Below are 17,178 nucleotides of genomic sequence, written 5' to 3'. Positions count from 1 at the left end.
CTGCTCCTCCCTCCAGCCTCTCCCAAGTCCCCCTCCTCCAACTTCTACGTCCCTCCAACTCTCAAACTGGTAGTCTCTTCTTTGATTCTTACCAAATTCACGTGTCTGTACGTGCTTGCACTAACATATAAATGCGACCGGCTGAGTCCAGCTTTGCTGTATGTATGTCGTATGCGTGTGGCTTCAGGGCTGACCGCTTTGTATTGGGCAACGGAGAAGGGGGCTCATCCCCGAGGAGAGGCTGATTCCCCCCTCAGCACTTCTTAGCTTAGCTGTCTGTGGCTCTGCCCCTGAGGTGGGAGTCCTTCGTGTTAGCATGTCTATTGATATTGCCATTGTATTGTTCCTGTTTACGCAGCCTTTTCTAGCAGAGACGGTTTCACAGCAGACTTCCCAGCACTCAGACCCTTACGATCTTTCTGCCCCCTCTTCCTCAATGTTCCTGAGACACAGATACATGATCTGTGGTACACATGCATCATGGCTGGATTCCTCCCAATCCACTGGTCTTGTGTCTGGCTGTGGTTTTCTGTGATGGTGTTCATTTATGGTAAAGAGAAGACGCTCTGGTCAGGGGTGGTATCCAGTAAAGGTGACCAAGCATCTCATGCACATCTTGTCATGAGATATGACTGTTGTACAAGGCATTCAACACCCCATAGGGCCTCGCCCCGCCACCACGCCATTGCTACAACATGTTCCTCACAATGCATTGCTTCTTTGGAAAACATTATCTTGTCTCTGCAGGATTATGCTTGCTTCTTAGTATGGGCTGGGTCTCAGCAGGTCTAGCTAGCCACTCATTAAATCCTTTCATGTAGCCCTTCTCCATGTATGAAGTAGCAACGATTATGTATCCGAAATAAGAACTATCTTAACAGAGTGTGTCCACGCATACCAGACTCACGCAAACATATTTAGACTTAGTGGCCCCTCTGGGTTTACCATGCATGTATTCCTTTGCCTTCATGGAGTCACTATGGTGGGCAGTACACAAATCAGATGACTGGCCCCGAAATCTTCTTGGAGTTGATGCTAGAACCAGGATTATAATGATGAGGTAAGAAGGAAGCTGTGGAAATAAGGGAAGGCAGGTACACTAGGAAATGTACTCAGCCACAGAGAGACACGAGACATGTGCTGGTTCCAGAACATGGAGGGGTCAGGATTATACTCAGCTCAGTAAGGACATGGTGATGGAAGATTACAAGTGAAAAGTGGACAAGGGCCAGGCTAGGAAGGGCAAAGAGTAACAGATGGGTACTGTGTGAGAAGGATGGAGTGGGCTTACCCTTGAAGAATCAGTGTGTGCTTACTGTGGTGGTTTGAATCTGCTTGGCCCAGGGAGTGGCACTATTAGTAGGCATGGCATGGCCTTGCTGGAGTAGGTGTGGCTGTGTTGGAGTAGGTGTGTCACTGTGGCCGTGGGCTTTAAGACCCTCATCTGAGCTGCCTGGAAGCTAGTCTTCTCCTAGCAACCTTCAGATGAAGATGTAGAACTCTCATTTCATCCTGCACCATGCCTGCCTAGACGCTGTCATGCTCCTGCCTTGATGATAATGGACTGAATCTCTGAACTTGTAAGCTGGCCCCAGTTAAATATTGTTCTTTTAAGAGTTGCCTTGGTCATGGCATCTGTTCACAACAGCAAAACCCTAACTAAGACACTTCCTCTCAGTTTTTCAGAGAATCTGTCCAACTCTCTACTAAGATGTCTTGCAAATCACTGACTTAGCACTCCCCTCCACATTCAAGAAATCACATGGTCAGGAATGGTGCCATTCCCCACAGAAAGCAACCGGAGATGAGGCAGGCATGGTAGTACATGTCGATAATCTATAATCTCAGCACTTTGAGGTAAAGACAGGAACATCGGGAGTTCTGGACCATCCTGAGCTACAGTTAGCTTGATGCCAGCCCGGGCTACAGGAACCCTTGTCTCAAAAACAAAGCAAACAAAACGAAACACAAGCAAGCAACCAAGCACTCAAAATAAAAGGTGTGGGTATATGACCTTAAGAAACAATCATTTCAATATGGCTTTTTAAAGTAGAAAGAGTTTCTTAATAGTGGAATGCTGCACCACAAAGAATAAAGGTATATGGCCCAGAGAGATAGAAAATGCATTATTGATAAGAAGCTGTTATCAGTTCTTTATATCAAGAGTAGTAGAGTTACATAATTTCAATTCTACAGATATATAATTTGGAGGTAACTTTCCAGTTTTCTTAACAATGTTGAGGGATTGTTAGGCCCAAAAGACTTAGGGGAATTTGAATTTATGAAAAATTATGCATTGCACTTGGAAACAGAGGCATCCAACAGAGATAATTAATACTTATTTTTAATTAGATTCTGCGTTCCTGGAAGGAATATGACCTGGCAATAATGCTTATAAATTATGGGAAAAAGATGTTGGATATCACATCAGGGTGCAAGTCTCTATTTGGTATTGACCAAGAGGAAACAACAGACGAGGTAATTTGTTTTGTTTGTTTCTCTTTTTTGTATTTAGCTGTTTCATTTACTATCATTAAACACATTAGAAGTATATCAATTTGTCATTTCTACATTAAGGAACGTGATTTCATTAAGAACTTCTTTAACTTAAAAAATATTTGAGAAGATATGGTCAGGAGCTAGCCTGTTGAAGAGTTACACTTCAAGTACTGAATGCAAGGTAGATGGGGCTAGACCATTCTACATGCATTGGACACTGGACTAAGAAGAGGGTTTTTCAGGAAGCACTGAGTCAAAGTTGCTTTGTTCCGAGTGCTTCGCTGAAGGGAGTGAGCTAGGTTAGTGAGCCAAACTGCTGCTAATTTTGAGGGCAACTTTTGACGTGTGCTTCCTTAGAGGGACTTAAGGCTTTACTGCTTTTTGTTGGAATGCTGTGGGCTAAACGTGTTTGTAGGTGAGGTTTTGAGATGTGACTGGGCATACCAGGTAGGGCCTTTGGCCTCTTACCTCTCACACTGAGTCAGATTGCCTCCACACCCCCTTCCTGAGATGGCTAGAGAAGCAAGACAATTTGTTGGCTGGTAAGGTTCCCAAATCATCCTGGCTAGAGGACACTTTAAGCTGTAACAACTTTTGGGCGACTCAGTTGTGGGGTTTGCTTTGCTTAGAGAAATTTTGATTAAGCCAGAGTCAGTCTGGGTTTGTTGTTTTAAAGCCAATTGCTCAGTCTGTCTGCTAGCTCCCTGGGTCATCCGGACCTTGACTCAAGGCTCTGTGCCCTAGCGGGTTCATGGGCAAGTCTCACACTGTCTTCAGAGCCTCTGGTCCAGCAGGAGGTTGTAACACTTCCCACTGACTAAGGTTGTAGGATCTGTTAATTTATCAGAGGCAGAAATCCCCAGAGTCGCTGGAGACCTCTTCTAAGAAGAGAGAGGCTTAGAAGGTTTTGTTTGTGACAACAGGAGACAGCTGCAGGTCAATTCTCAGTCTCAAACAGAGAAAGCTTGGTGGGGAGTCTGGGCGCACGCAAGCCAGGCCTTAATCTGCTAATTACTGATCCTGTTAGGTTTTAGTGAAAGGCTGAGCTGTAGAGACAAGAGCTGGGTTGTAAAGGCGCTGGCTCCCTCTGGAAAGATAAGAAAAAGGAATAGGAGGGCCTCCCCGAGGGCTGGCTGGCTGGGATTTTATTTTGAGGATTTTTGGAGGTGACAGCTACTTTAGGAAGAGAGCAGCCACTGGCGATGTGATGTACCTCAGTAGGTAGAGTGCTTTGCTTGTCCCGGGTTTGATACCTAGCTCCGCATAAACTGACTGTGGTGGAGAATGCTCATAAACTGACTGTGGTGGAGAATGCTCATCATCCCAGCACTGGGGAGGAGGAAGACTGGCTACTTAGTGGTTTGAGGAGGAAGACTGGCTACCTAGTGGTTTGAAGACAGCCTGGGCTACAAAAAGATACCTTTTCCAAACACCACTACCTCCACTGTCACCTGTACCACAAGTGCTGGCTTACGGTGGGAATTCCTGGAAAGGAGGGAACGGAAATGGGAGCATTTTGGTTTTCTCCAAGTAACTCTTGAGCACTTTTAGCTAGACTGCAATATCAGTGACGATAAATGGCTAATTATTGTTGGCTAACCGCACAGATCGTAGTCCTGCGTACGAAACAGAAAAGAGAGAAACGGAACATAAAGCAGGTCACTCGAAAATGACAACTCCCCTAACGTGTTAAAATACATTCTGACATTTACCCGTGTTTCTAGGGGACTTGTTCTAAGAAAACTTCGAAAATCAAGAAGTCACAGCAGGTGCTGGTGCCTGAAAAGATAAACGAACAGCTGACCTTCTTGGAGAACCATCTACTCAAATTGACAAAGCAAAGTAATTTTTTTTTCCCTCTTGTATATGTTTAGTGTTAAGTTTCTTAAAAGGGGAAAATACCTTACAGAAGGAATTAAGATGAGATTAGTATTTGCTAAACCCTTTAAGGATTATACAGTGTGTCTCCATCAAGCCATTAATCCTAACAGCACCTTATCAACAGGGCTTTGCTCACGGCTTCTACAGGTGCGCCTCATAAGGATAAGGGATTTACCTCGGCTTGCCCGGGTGACTTGGACCTGGGCCCATGGCTTCTAGCTTCAGAAGAGATGTTTTTGTTTTTGTTTTTAAACCTTGGCATCATTGTTACTTTGGTCCAAATAGTTCTTTGCAGACTGCCTTAGTTAGGGTGGCTATTGCTGTGATGAAGCCCCATGATCAAAAAGCATCTTGGGAAACAAAGGGTCTGCACTTCTGTTTTGCCGTTCATCAGAGGAAGGAGTCAGGACAGGCACTCAAACAGGGCAGGAGCCTGGAGGCTGGAGCCGATGCAGAGACCACGGAGGGTGCTGCTTACTGGCTTGCTCTCCATGGCTTGCTCAGCCTGCTTCTTTTACATAACTCAGGACCACCAGCCCAGGGATGGCACCGCCCACAGTGGGTGGGACCCTCCCGGGACCCTCCCCCGTCAGTCACTAATTAAGAAAATGCCCTACAGCTGGATCCAAATGGAGGGCGGCACTTTTCTCAATCGAGGTTCCCTCCTCTCAGAGACTCTAGCTTGTGTCAAGTTGACATAAAGCCAGCCAGCACAGTAGGGGTGTCTCTGTCCTGGGCACTGAGGGATGTGGGACAGCATCTATGGACCCTGCCCATGGGAGCAGAACTCATGGGCTTGCCTCAAATTGGGAGTTGCTGCCCTAAAGGCAACTGTGCAAGTTAGAAGCCCCAGGGTTATGTGGTAGTGAAGTGTAGTGAGCAGTGAGGGGCGAGCCTAACTTGAGGTCATCATCCTAGAGACTTCAGGGTGGGCTGATGATGTGTTAACAGAATGATTAGCTGTTTGGACTTTGCAGTTTGCAAAGACACCTGGAATTTGATTTACTTTTTGATAATTGTTAGGGTTTTTGTTGTTGTTTTTTATTTGTTTTTTTTAAAGCATATTAAGTATTGCAGAGGATAAAGAGCTTACTCGTTATTCTCCCTCGAGGTGGGCTTTTGGGAACTGAGTGAACATTGGGTCTCACTTCACTCTTTTTGTAATATGTTCTGGTTATGCTGTTGGTGCTCTCATTTTCAACGTATCCCTGGCCTGTTTCAGGCTGAAGGTTTGAGCCTGATGTTATACTGTTCTCATAATCGGCAAACCTACTTTAGGGCAAACTTTAATTATCTAATTACACGCATAAAAGTATGATTTCTTAAAATGTAAAGTGAATTATTTATCCCAATATCAACAAAATTTTATTAAGAAGTAAAACCCATTACTAGCTACACAGTAAATTCAGTAACAATAAAAATGATTTTGCGCAGGGGCCGCCTATGTGTGAGACACCATTTTTAATACATTAAATAATCATGCAAAATCTGTATAACAGCTGGATAAGGAAATTCCTCTTATCCCCACTTCAACGGCAAGAACTCAGAGACAGAGATTTTAAATATGGACACCCAGGCCCACCCCACCTCACCCCAGGCCACCCTATTCACCCTGACCCACCCCATTTCCCCCCTTCCTCTCCCCGCCCCCAACCATCAAATTTCACAGTTCAAGAAATGTCAGGGTTAGAGCCTGAACAGAGTTTGTAGGTTGGTGCACATACAAGTAGTCACAGCACTCTGGAGGCTGAGGCAGGAGGACCACAGATTTCAGGTGAGCCCCTGCTACACAACATCAAGAAAGTGGGACTTGACCCACACTGGCTCCTGTGGTTGTGCTGTAAGGGGAGTCTTATAGAGTGACTCCCTAAGGACGGGGATTAGTGTCATGGTTAGATCTTGTTGGTTGGGCCCTTACCTTTTTTGGAAAAGGAAAGTAATTGATTTTTTTTTTTTTTACCGTGCCAATATGATATATATGATTTTAAAGTCCATTCTTTAGTTTTCGTTTTAGTTGAGTATTTCCCCTATTAAAAAAGAAAAACAAACTCTCTAAAAGATTTGTATGTTTTTGTTGTTGGGATCCAAACAGAACCAGACAGAACTTAGAGTTTAGTAAAAAAAAAAAAATTTTTTTTTTTAACTTTAGTCACCTTCGCTGAGCTATCTGGAGCTGAGGACCCGATCTTCCTTTACCCTGTGGTTTTAAACTGGAATGTGAAAGGCGCCGTGAAGGAAGGTGAGTGGCTGGAAGTGGCTTCTGCTGCAGGCTGCTTCTGTTGTTTGCTCAAAGGTCCCTCCAGTGCTCGGCATTCCCACCCACTGAGAATAATGCGGGCTCTTGACTGCTGGGTAATTGAGAAACCCAAACAGGTGACTTCAAGCCTGGAAGAAAGAACCTTCCTAGTGGCTTTGAAGCAAACTGTGTCATTATGAAGCTGACAAAAAGAAGGCACTGAAAGTGTAGTCATTTTAAAACTCAGCTAGGAAGAGAGGGCGGCTTTTTTTTTTTTTTTTTTGCGCTGAGGGATGAGTGGAGCAAATCAGTCTAAGAGGTGACTAGGCGCTTTCTCCTGATAGCCATGGGCCACAAACAGCTTCAGTTAAATCTTTATCGTTGATGTTTGTGAAGGATAAGCCAAATATGCAGTGTAGGATTCTCAGTGGCCCTCGGAATAAAACAGCGGCTCATCCAACACAGACTCCTTTAATATTTGTAAGTGAGAAATCTAACCAATAAGGGGGCTCATCCCTGGAAGAGAGTCAACCTCTCTCCGCTGCCTGTAGACCTTGTCTAAGGATGGGGCCCCACAAGGTTTCCGGATTCTTCCTTGAATGTTGACTGGTGTGGCCATTGTTTTGGCTGATACAGTGTTGCCATAGTTTTAGGCACAGGTTTTAACAAAGATGTATCAGTTTGGGTTAGGGGTCCCACGGGTTAGTTCTCCGTGTTTTGATCAGTTGTGGCTTTCTGTAATGGTCTCTCTCTGCTGCCAAAGGAAGCTTCTTTAACAAGTGGTGAGAGCTACATTTTTAACTGTGGGTATAATTTTTAAATGCAAATAGTCCACACACACATACTGTGATACTGAGTGTGTGTGTGTGTGTGTGTGTGTGTGTGTGTGTGTGTATGCAGATGACTCTGGTCTACAAGTGTTCTAAAGAGAATTGCTGCCTTAAATAGCTGTGCTGCAGACTGCACTGGAAAAATTGTTTCTCATTTTAAGCTATGTATTACACAAAAGAAATTATGATATATATATATAATATATATAACAAACTTACTAGGCTGTATATATGATACAACAATAATAATTTTTAAAAAAAGAGGCCATGATTTTAAGAGGGGATGGAGGGGGCATGGGAGAGATTGGGAAGGGAGGGGAGGAATGGTGTAATTATATTCAATTAAAAATTAAATAAGAGAAATACATGGGAAATCTAAAAGCAAATCACGAGGCATGCCTGTTGTGACTAAGGTCGCCTAGCACTAGGAACCTGAGGGACACTGGTAACTCTCCAATGAACTTCTCTTTTCTATAGTCATGAAATTTAAGCAAAGACCAAGATTCCTGGAATTCTTTACACAAATTATGCTCAAATGCATGAACGATGAGAAGTTTCACCTCATGGTAGAGATATGTGGCCCTGTTTATGACTTCTTGAAAAGGTAGGAGCCATTCTAGTTCCGCAAATGTTGGCGACTTTTACAAAGGTAGATGGAAAAAGTGTGCGGCAAATGTAACTGCGAGTGGCAAAACAGAAAGGTCTGTGTCTGTGTGGGCAACTGACTAACCATAAAAGTATTTCTGTACTTGAACGAAGCAGTCAGACCAGGACATATTCCCACCGCCAATGGCAAAAAGGGCAGGCCACTTCCGCTGGGTCAGTATGAGTAAATGTCTCCCTAGGCTGTCAGCTTGTTCTCAGTAGAGGTTAAGTCTAGTTTGCATGTATATCATGTGTTCCTGATTCTGTCAAAATGAGCAGAGCCATTTCTTGAGGGTCCCATTCATGTATGTGGATAAGATGCTCTCTATTTCCTTCGCTGGAATGATCTTTTTTACTCCGTAAGAAAATTATAGTGTTTCACCCCAGATACGTTCGCCTTGTCCTCAAACCACTGACAAGTGTCTGTCATCATGGGGTATAAACCTCTACCATGTCCCATTTGAATAAAAATAACAGCAAATAATGTGACATTTATTTTTAAAATGCCACCCAAACTAAGGGAGTCAACACGGAAACATTCTTTCCAAAATAGATACCTTGTTTCTGAGAGCCAGAGCTTGGAATATATAGGCATAATATTTTCAAAAGTCGGAGGAGACTGTGTCTTAAGTATAATAGCCCATGGCCTTCAGAGAACTGGTCAGAATTAGAAAGTCGAATTCAACCAAAAAGCACTCAAGACTTGTAAAAAAAAAGTCAGAAGTTGTTTGTAGTGTTCAGGCAAGTTGCAAGGACCATCAAAGTCAACAACAACAACAACAACAACATGTTGATGATGATGATGACGACGACGACGATGACGATGACGATGATGATGATGATGATGATGATGACGACAGCCCGTCTGAGAGCTAAACAGATGAGATGCATCATGAACTCGAATAGTGACATCACAAGCACCGGAGCCTGGAGACCGATGGGTGCCTCTGGCTTAGGCAGCGACAGATGGGTGAACTTTGAGGCCAAGGAGACATTTTCAGACATCTTCACCAAGTCAGGGTAGATGAACGGAGCAGATGGAGTCCTCATGTCTGTTTGCTCGCATGCGTGGCACGCTTCTGCATGTGATACTTCATCCTGTGCACTTCCGGTTCACAGCATCACGCGTTCTGCTCAACAGGGATGCCAATTAAACCTTAGCCTTTGTGGTCTATGAGATGCCGTCCCCGTTAGGTGTTCCATGCCACCTTTGCATGCCCAATGAGGATGACTTTACAGGTTGTATTTATAAACCCCACTGAAGGCATTTCATGAAGGTTTTCAAAGAGAAACAATGATGATCTTATGGCTTAAAATACCATGCACAGAGATGGGGAGTTGCCCTGGCTGTTACGAGCACTTCCTGCCCTTTCATGGGTCCCTGGTTTTGTTCACAGCATCTGTGTTGGGCAGTATACAACTGCCTTGCCTGTCGCTCCAGCTTCGGATGACTGATGTCCTCTTCTGGCCACCGTGCTCACTTATACTCACGTGTGCATCCGCACGCATGTGCACACATATGTATGAACACACAGAATTGAAAGAAAATCACTTGAAAACAGACCTAAAGAGGGAAGATTCAGATACACACACACACACACACACACACACACACACACACACACAACTGGTAGGATAAATTTATGTCTCCATTCTGTAGAGAATAAATGTCTCTTAAAGCTTTTAGGAGACCAACAATAATGGAAAAGAAACCTGACGTGTTAGAGGCAGCCAGAGCTACAGCTGTGGACAGATCCTTAGTTTTAGAAACTTCTACTACAGAGCAGAGAAAAAGACATTAAATGTGTTCTTATGAAAGTCGAGAAACAGTAAAAGAACGCAAACCTAAGAAAGACGTAGGGAAATAAAAATAAAAATAGAAAAGCATCAATTACAAGTTGGCTTGAAATCAGTTCAGTTGCCACAAGGGATCATTGTTTGAGAGTACAAGTAAAAGAAGAAAATTTCCATGTAGCTTAATCGTAAAAGGAGAAGCGTGGTCAGCAGGAATAGAAAATAAATTCAAAATCATCGTTGAAAGTGATGAGTACCTGGAAAAGCTTCTAACACCAGAGAAAAGCAGCAGAAACATTTGGATAGCTCAACCTTGTTCAGGGCGCTTCTCTCATATTTTTTAAAGAAATGAATACTTTTATTTTGTATGCAGCTATTCACCTATCAATAAGGCTTTCTAGTCAACTCGGTGTGGAGAGTAAACAAGTAGGAAAAGGTATGGGTCAAGTGTCTGAGCAATTGACAGAGGCAGAAATACCAGTAAATACCAGCCCAGAAGTCCAGCGGTAAAATAAAGATTTGATTCTTAGTGCAGACGGAGTAGGCGATATGAAAATATAATTGTCACTGGGAGCCACAGGAACCATTAGGAGTTTTCTAAAATATTATCTGGAAAATTCAATGATTATTCCTGTAAAATTAAGATCATGTGATTTTCTATTAAATTAAGCCCCAAACAAGGACACTCATTTTACCTTCTGACAATTAGCGTTGCTCTGTAAGTTCTTGCAAGTGTATTAAGGAAAGAAATTAGATTGGGAGATTTTATGATTACTGCAGCATGGAGAATTAAAAATGCTAAACGGATTCCACAGTGAAGTCCTCTGAAAATGGAGACATTGGCGAATAATTGTCCCTTTTAACTTAATCTGAAGATAATTAGCAGAACCTGTTGAATTCCATAGGAAAGCTAGACACAGAAGCAATAGCTTTCCTGTATTGAAAGTATAATGAAAAGAATCCCTTTTTTACAGAGCATATGACGAAATTTACCAGAGACTGTGAGGGAGGAGTGACTAGTATGACAAAGATTCAACATATTTTTATATAAGGCACACACATATATTTTATATAAAATGAAGTCAGCTTTACATCGCTTTACAGTCAGCCATAATTTGTAAAGGCTTTTTCATTAGTTTAAAATTACTTCGTTGGTTTATTGTTATAATTTCAGTGCAGTTTCCTTCAGAGAAATTGGAGGATGGGCTAGAATAATGAATGGTATTTAGAAACGAAGAACAATGGAAGAAGGGTTCACCTTGTCCAGCAAGGAGTAAAAAACCAAAGGGAGGGGTCTGGGGATTGCTAAGTAGGTACGAGCACCGGCCGGATAAGCACGGGACCCTGAGCCCCATCTCTAGCATCTATGTAAACACCCTATTATGACCAAGAGCACACACAGCGCTAGTACTCTGGGTGGTAGACATCTTCTGGGGCTTGCTGACAACCAGGTAGCCATCCCCAAGGTTCAGAGAGAAATCCTGTCATGGGGAGTAAGAGAAAGTATAAAAGATCAGATTAAAGTATCCCATGTTATCCCCTGGCCACTACATGTCTGTATAGCAATTCTTTCAAACACACATGTAGATCTACAACACACATACGTGCACACACACACACACACACACACACACACACACACAGAGAGAGAGAGAGAGAGAGAGAGAGAGAGAGAGAGAGAAACCATTGTAGTAAGATACCAACCACTACTAGGAACAAGATACATTTTGATCATACAGTGTATTCTAACGCAGGACTCACTATCTAGACTCAGTCAGTCGTATTATTAACCTTGAAGCTTTGTATTTTACTCAAGGTTTTGTTTCCCATTCAGCATGTTAGGTCAGGGTTTCTTGCTCTCTTTAGTACGGAATGGAAATTCCAGAAAATGTACGCACTTCAGGAAAATTGGCTGAGAAATCTCAGCAGCAAGATATGGAGAGAGACCGAGACCGCACTGTGTCTGGAGCAGGGGAAGCCATGCTGGGAAAAGAACGCTGAGCGCTCCCGAGGGGAGTGGAGGAGGAAGAAAGCTCAGCAAATGGCAGTGGCCCTTGGGAGCTTATGCAGGTTGGGACAAGAAAAGACCTAAGTCAGTCAGAAGCAAGGCATTTGTTTTTGTCTTGACTGTGAAGAGAAGTGATGGCGGATTATCTAAGGTCCAATCCTACACTGTACTTTCAGCCCTTTCTCTGTGCACACGTGTGCCCTTTCCCCAAGGTTTCAGTGTCAATGACATTGCACTGTTAGGAGATCAGCTATTCCGGATGTCCGGGGATTCCCACTGAGCGGTGCACGGAGCGGGCGGTCCAGGCACCCCCCCTTTTCACACAGTTTCAGCGATAGCATTCATTAGAGATTCATTACTACGGTGGTGTTGCAACCATCTTTTCTTTTTTCTGCATATCTTTTGACTAATGTTTTTTTCGTGTGTGTGTGGATTAGGAGAAACGAGTCTCTTATTGGAGTGAAAAGGATAAGATATAAGGAGACTACGGTTTCTAGGAAGACGCTCAAATCTCCCAAGAAGTTTAAGGCCATAGTGATCGAGATAGGAAGGGTAAGTCGTTTTTAAAACTGAGTTTGGAACTTTCAATTCATAAAACTGATTAAGAGATTATTATCTAGAGATGGCTGATTGTTTTGATTTGTTAAAATATGAAACAAATAAATGCAGATAAGTATAAGTTTAATAATTTCATAATAAACGATAAATTCTTAAAGAATCATAGAGATATTTCACAATCAGATATTTTTGTCTGTAGGGGGCTGTTTTTACTTTTTATAATTACTTATTTATATATTTTTACTTATTTGGGTATTTTCCCTGCATATATGTTTGTATACCACCATATGCTCAACTGGTGCTCACAGAGGCTAGACAAGGGCCTAAGATCCCCCTGGAACTAGAGTTGCAGATGGTTGTGAGCCAACACATGAGTGCTGGGAGTCGAACCCAGGTCCTCTGAAAGGGCAGCAAGTGATCTTAACTGCTGAGCTACCTCTCCAGCCCCTTGACTGTAGTTTTAATTAAAGGATATGGGAAAACCAGTGCATTTCCAGGGCAGAGGGTAAGCATTGCAGTGTGGGAGGGGTGTAGGGTGCCGGACATGTTTATGTTTCAATTTTCCTTTATAACACAAGTTTCTCTCTTTCATGAAGTCTTCAGACTTACCAAGACGCCGAAGGAAGAGAAAGGACAATCTAAAAGACTTTTTCTACAAGAATCCGTCCATTTTTGATATGGCAGAGCTGGAAAGGTATTACTGAATACATGTTAAGCACTTCTTTGGGTACTAGGATATCCTGGAAAACCTGGCATGCAAAACAACCAAACCCAGTGGCTCCCGCACACAAAGAAGACCTGAAACTCGGCGGTGGAGGTTGGGCTGGGGCGTGGGTTGGCTGTTGAGAAAAAGGACTCCAGTGAGACAGAGAAGGAGAGCAGAAGGGAGGATGGAATGACTAAAAGTCACTTTGTAAATATATGAAACCGTCACACAGTAAAAGTTCCAGGGCATCCTGGTTCTCAAGGCGCTTGGATAGTAACGATTAGAAGAGCAGTGACCAATCCAAATTAGCGAGTGGTGTGAATGGGGTCTGCTACAGAGCGTTGGCCATAGAGTCATTGGTGGTAGCCAGAGTTGAGACCAGGTTGGGAGCCGCTCTTTGTTTTCTTAGGACCTGGAATTCTTTTAAAACACTTACTTTTATTTCATGTATAGGAATAGTTTGCCCCTCGGGTTATGTATGTGTAACACGTGTGTGCAGTGCCCATGAAGGTCAGAAGAGGGTCCACTAGGACTGGAATTACAGATGGCTGAGCTGCCACTGTGGGTACTGGGAACCGAACCCAGGTCCTCTGGAAGAGCAGCCAGGGCTCTTAAATGACCAGCCATCTCCCCTCAATTACAATTGTCTAGATGGCACCATCTATTAGACCGTCTGTTCTCAAACAGTGGATTTTATTGTCCCTGTCACCTTTGTTATTTACAGACTTCATGGATTTAGTTTTGGGACCTCTTCTCTGTCGTGGTAGTCTATTTATCTATTTTCTGAACTAATAGCCTACTATTGCGATGACTTTGGCTTTAAAGTAAAACTTGTTGCCTGATAGAAAATGTCCCTCCAGCATGTTGTTCCCCCGCCCCCTCTCAGGGCTTGACTAATCTTTCAGAAAATAGTTCAGACTAGGTTGCTGGATAATAGGAAGTATTCTATTGTGGATTTGAAAGGAGAGTGGAATACATACACCCGCTTGGGAAATTTTGTTTTGTTTCTTTGCAACCGTCTGTCTTTCTTTGAGAAGACAGGCTGCATTTTAAGAGCTTGTAATGTTTTTTAATACATTGTTGGTTTCTCCCTAAATGGGTTACTTCCCTTTTGTTAGCTACATAAAGCACTAGTTTTGTATGAATTTAAAAATTACATTTCTGAATTCTTCTATTCTTTGAATAGAGATATAATAGAATCTTGGTATAAAGATTGGTCTAGATGACTTGATAGTTTACTTGATAGTTCAAGTCCGTCTGTGTGGCTGTGTGTCATAGCAGGTACAGAAAATGAAGATCTGGCTTATTCTTTCCTAAGGTTCCTTTCTCACATGTTTCTTCTTGTTGCTTACAGACTGAGACCTCAGATATAATCTCCCAAATCCTGTGATATGGACACAGTTGTTATGACATGTGTCTTCAATATATATTTTCTTCAGGTTATTGAAGCTTTAGACTATTAGCTTCAGATTATTGAAGCTGTACTTCGGGGAAACAGACCCTAGCTCTTTACCTAGTTTCTAATGGACTCTGTCACTCTTTACGATATCACAAACCAAGATGCTGGCAGAAATGCAATCTGATGGCTTTATTCAGAGTATAGCAATTTTATATGAATTCATACACGCGTCTCTCTGTATATCTGTTTAGTTCCATGGAATCCGTCAGACATATGTGCCAACGCCACCATGGCGATTGGTCTTGTTGATAGGTGTAACTGTGTAGCTGTTGGCTGGCCGTAGCACCTCAAGTCAAACCGTCTATTCCACAGGACAAGGCCTGTCCTCCTCCTGCTCCTTCCCTGGACTTCCTTCTGCTTTCTAGCGGGGCCCTGCGGTCTCTTCTTAGCCTCTGAGAACTGACCTGCCTACACAGGACGAGATTACGTTTGTTTCGGCAATAACGCTTTTAATTCTCAGGATAATCATTTAAAGGATTCACAGTGTTGGTGGAAATTTTTTTTTTTCCTTTTCCTGTTTTTCGGAGCTGGGGACCGAACCCAGGGCCTTGGGCTCGCTAGGCAAGCGCTCTACCGCTGAGCTAAATCCCCAACCCCGAAATTTTAAACCTATTACAACAACAAGAAGCCCAGAAGCCTTGAACTAAAGTAGTTTTGTTAACGAAATTTAATATATTCAGAGCTGAACAGTAATGTAAAAATGTATGCGTCAGAGGGAAGTGTGGCTGGAAGTCATGCAACTGGCAAGGAGTCCAAGAGAGAAGAAAAGGAAAGAGGTGAAGAGGGTAATCAGGCACACAGAGTATTAAACTAGAAAAGGGAAATGTTGGGGCGGTAGAGTACGACCAGTTATAAAGATAGTTAAACTAGTTTTGGGGTGGGGGTTGGGGATGGGGGAGACACATGAGATGTCTGATGTGATCTTTCATATGGAGACCAGAGGTTGACATCGAGTATTCTCCTCAATCACTCTGTACTTCAAGTTTTGAGTCAAGGTCTCTCACTGAATCTGGAGTTTGCTGATTGGCTAGAATGGCTGACCAGTAAACACCAGAGATCTTCCTGGCACTGCCGCCCATGATGGAATTACAGGCATGAACTACCACATCCATCTGAGGTGCGTTCTGAGAATCCAAACGCATATCTTTATGATTGTAAACAATTTACCAGGTTAGCTATAGGAACTTTTAAAAATAAATGTACAGTGTTTTGTTTTTGTTTTTGTTTTTAAAAAACTGAACTAGCATAATGCTTTGAAGGCTGAGGCAGGAGGATGGAGAGATCAAAGCTAGCTTGACCTACATAAGATCCAGTCTCAGAAAAGCAAAATCAGACTCAAATATGAACTATTAAATAAAAGTTGAATATTTTCCCCATGTAGTGTATTGAATATGTTCATTTTTGAAAATATTTCATCTACATTTGACTGAAACTTTATTTCCTGTGGAGGCTAACTAATGTTAGGCAAAATTTCGCTCCATTGTCTTTTCCCTTAAGGACCAATATAGAGAAAAGAATTTGTTGTTTAATATTGAAAAAGCTGATCAATGTAAAAACTGCATGGCCTGTGAAATCCCAGCGGCCTTGGGATGATGAAAACACCAAGCTTCTGTTTGAACTGGAACATGCAAGACTCTCAAAGGCAATTTAGTGGCGTCTCTGCCCCCAAAGCTTCTCTTGCAGCTTCTCTTCCTCACTATTTCATGTCTCAAGCACCAAGGGAATGTTAAATGAGCCAAACCCATTTGCATAAGCGTAGTCAAGTGACTTCATGGTACATTCTGTGCAAATCGGAATCATTCTTCTTTATTTAATGTCTGTTTGTTTATTGTCTAACTTTAAAACATCTTTCTCCCTCGGCAGAAACAAGAGAACTGACGTTAGGAAAATGGCATATCGAAGCCTGACGGATAACTTGAACCCCTTAATATTAACTTATGTTAAAAGAAAGAGATTCCATCAAATACTTCTTGAAGAGCTGCCTTGGAGAGCTCAGATGAACCTGTACCTGGCGAACGCACACTTCCACATGTTTTTACAAAAGCTGACTGAGCGCTCAAAGATAAAATTAGGCTCTTCCCATTCGAATGTCAGGTATAGAATGATGCTAGTAACTGCCCCTCACTCTCCATTACATTCCCTCAACCCCCACATTCGTCTCCCGGGCCCAGATTATGCATTTGTATGCTCCAGGGCTCAGTTTAGCAAGGTTGCCAGAATGTCTGCATTACACTGGCCATCACTGTGTTTTCTGTATTTTGTTATGTTAGTTTTTTCCTAAATACATGTTTAATAATGTCCAGTGTTGTGCTAATTTGCATAGCTTCCAGTGCGAGGCTAACCCCATAATACCTGTAGATGTTAGCAGACATTGTGCCCTATCCCTTTCCTTCAGAGATATTTTTGGAGGCTTGTAAAAACAAGAGATCATATTTTCTAATGTGATATTTATACCATGAATTCAACATGCAACTTGAGATCTTATTCTGTACCTCTGGCTAAGGGCTGAGGTAGATACAAAGAGAAGACTATATTATTGAATGCTAGGTACTTGTTGCAAAA

General features: G+C 42.6%; 1 protein-coding gene across 1 annotated transcript in view; it reads left to right on the top strand.

Moving 5' to 3' along the window:
• Nucleotides 1-17,178, top strand: part of Cfap54 (cilia and flagella associated protein 54) — a 276,477-nt gene that overhangs the window by 89,220 nt on the left and 170,079 nt on the right. The window contains exons 27-33 of the mRNA XM_032911469.1: nucleotides 2,353-2,478; nucleotides 4,224-4,341; nucleotides 6,530-6,619; nucleotides 7,924-8,050; nucleotides 12,331-12,445; nucleotides 13,048-13,145; nucleotides 16,480-16,710. Coding sequence (XP_032767360.1) covers nucleotides 2,353-2,478; nucleotides 4,224-4,341; nucleotides 6,530-6,619; nucleotides 7,924-8,050; nucleotides 12,331-12,445; nucleotides 13,048-13,145; nucleotides 16,480-16,710 — 905 coding nt within the window. The remainder of the gene's footprint in view (nucleotides 1-2,352; nucleotides 2,479-4,223; nucleotides 4,342-6,529; nucleotides 6,620-7,923; nucleotides 8,051-12,330; nucleotides 12,446-13,047; nucleotides 13,146-16,479; nucleotides 16,711-17,178) is intronic.

This window comes from Rattus rattus, chromosome 1 (assembly GCF_011064425.1).
Source record: "Rattus rattus isolate New Zealand chromosome 1, Rrattus_CSIRO_v1, whole genome shotgun sequence".
NCBI lineage: Eukaryota > Metazoa > Chordata > Mammalia > Rodentia > Muridae > Rattus > Rattus rattus.
This window is presented reverse-complemented; position numbering and strand designations above follow the sequence as displayed.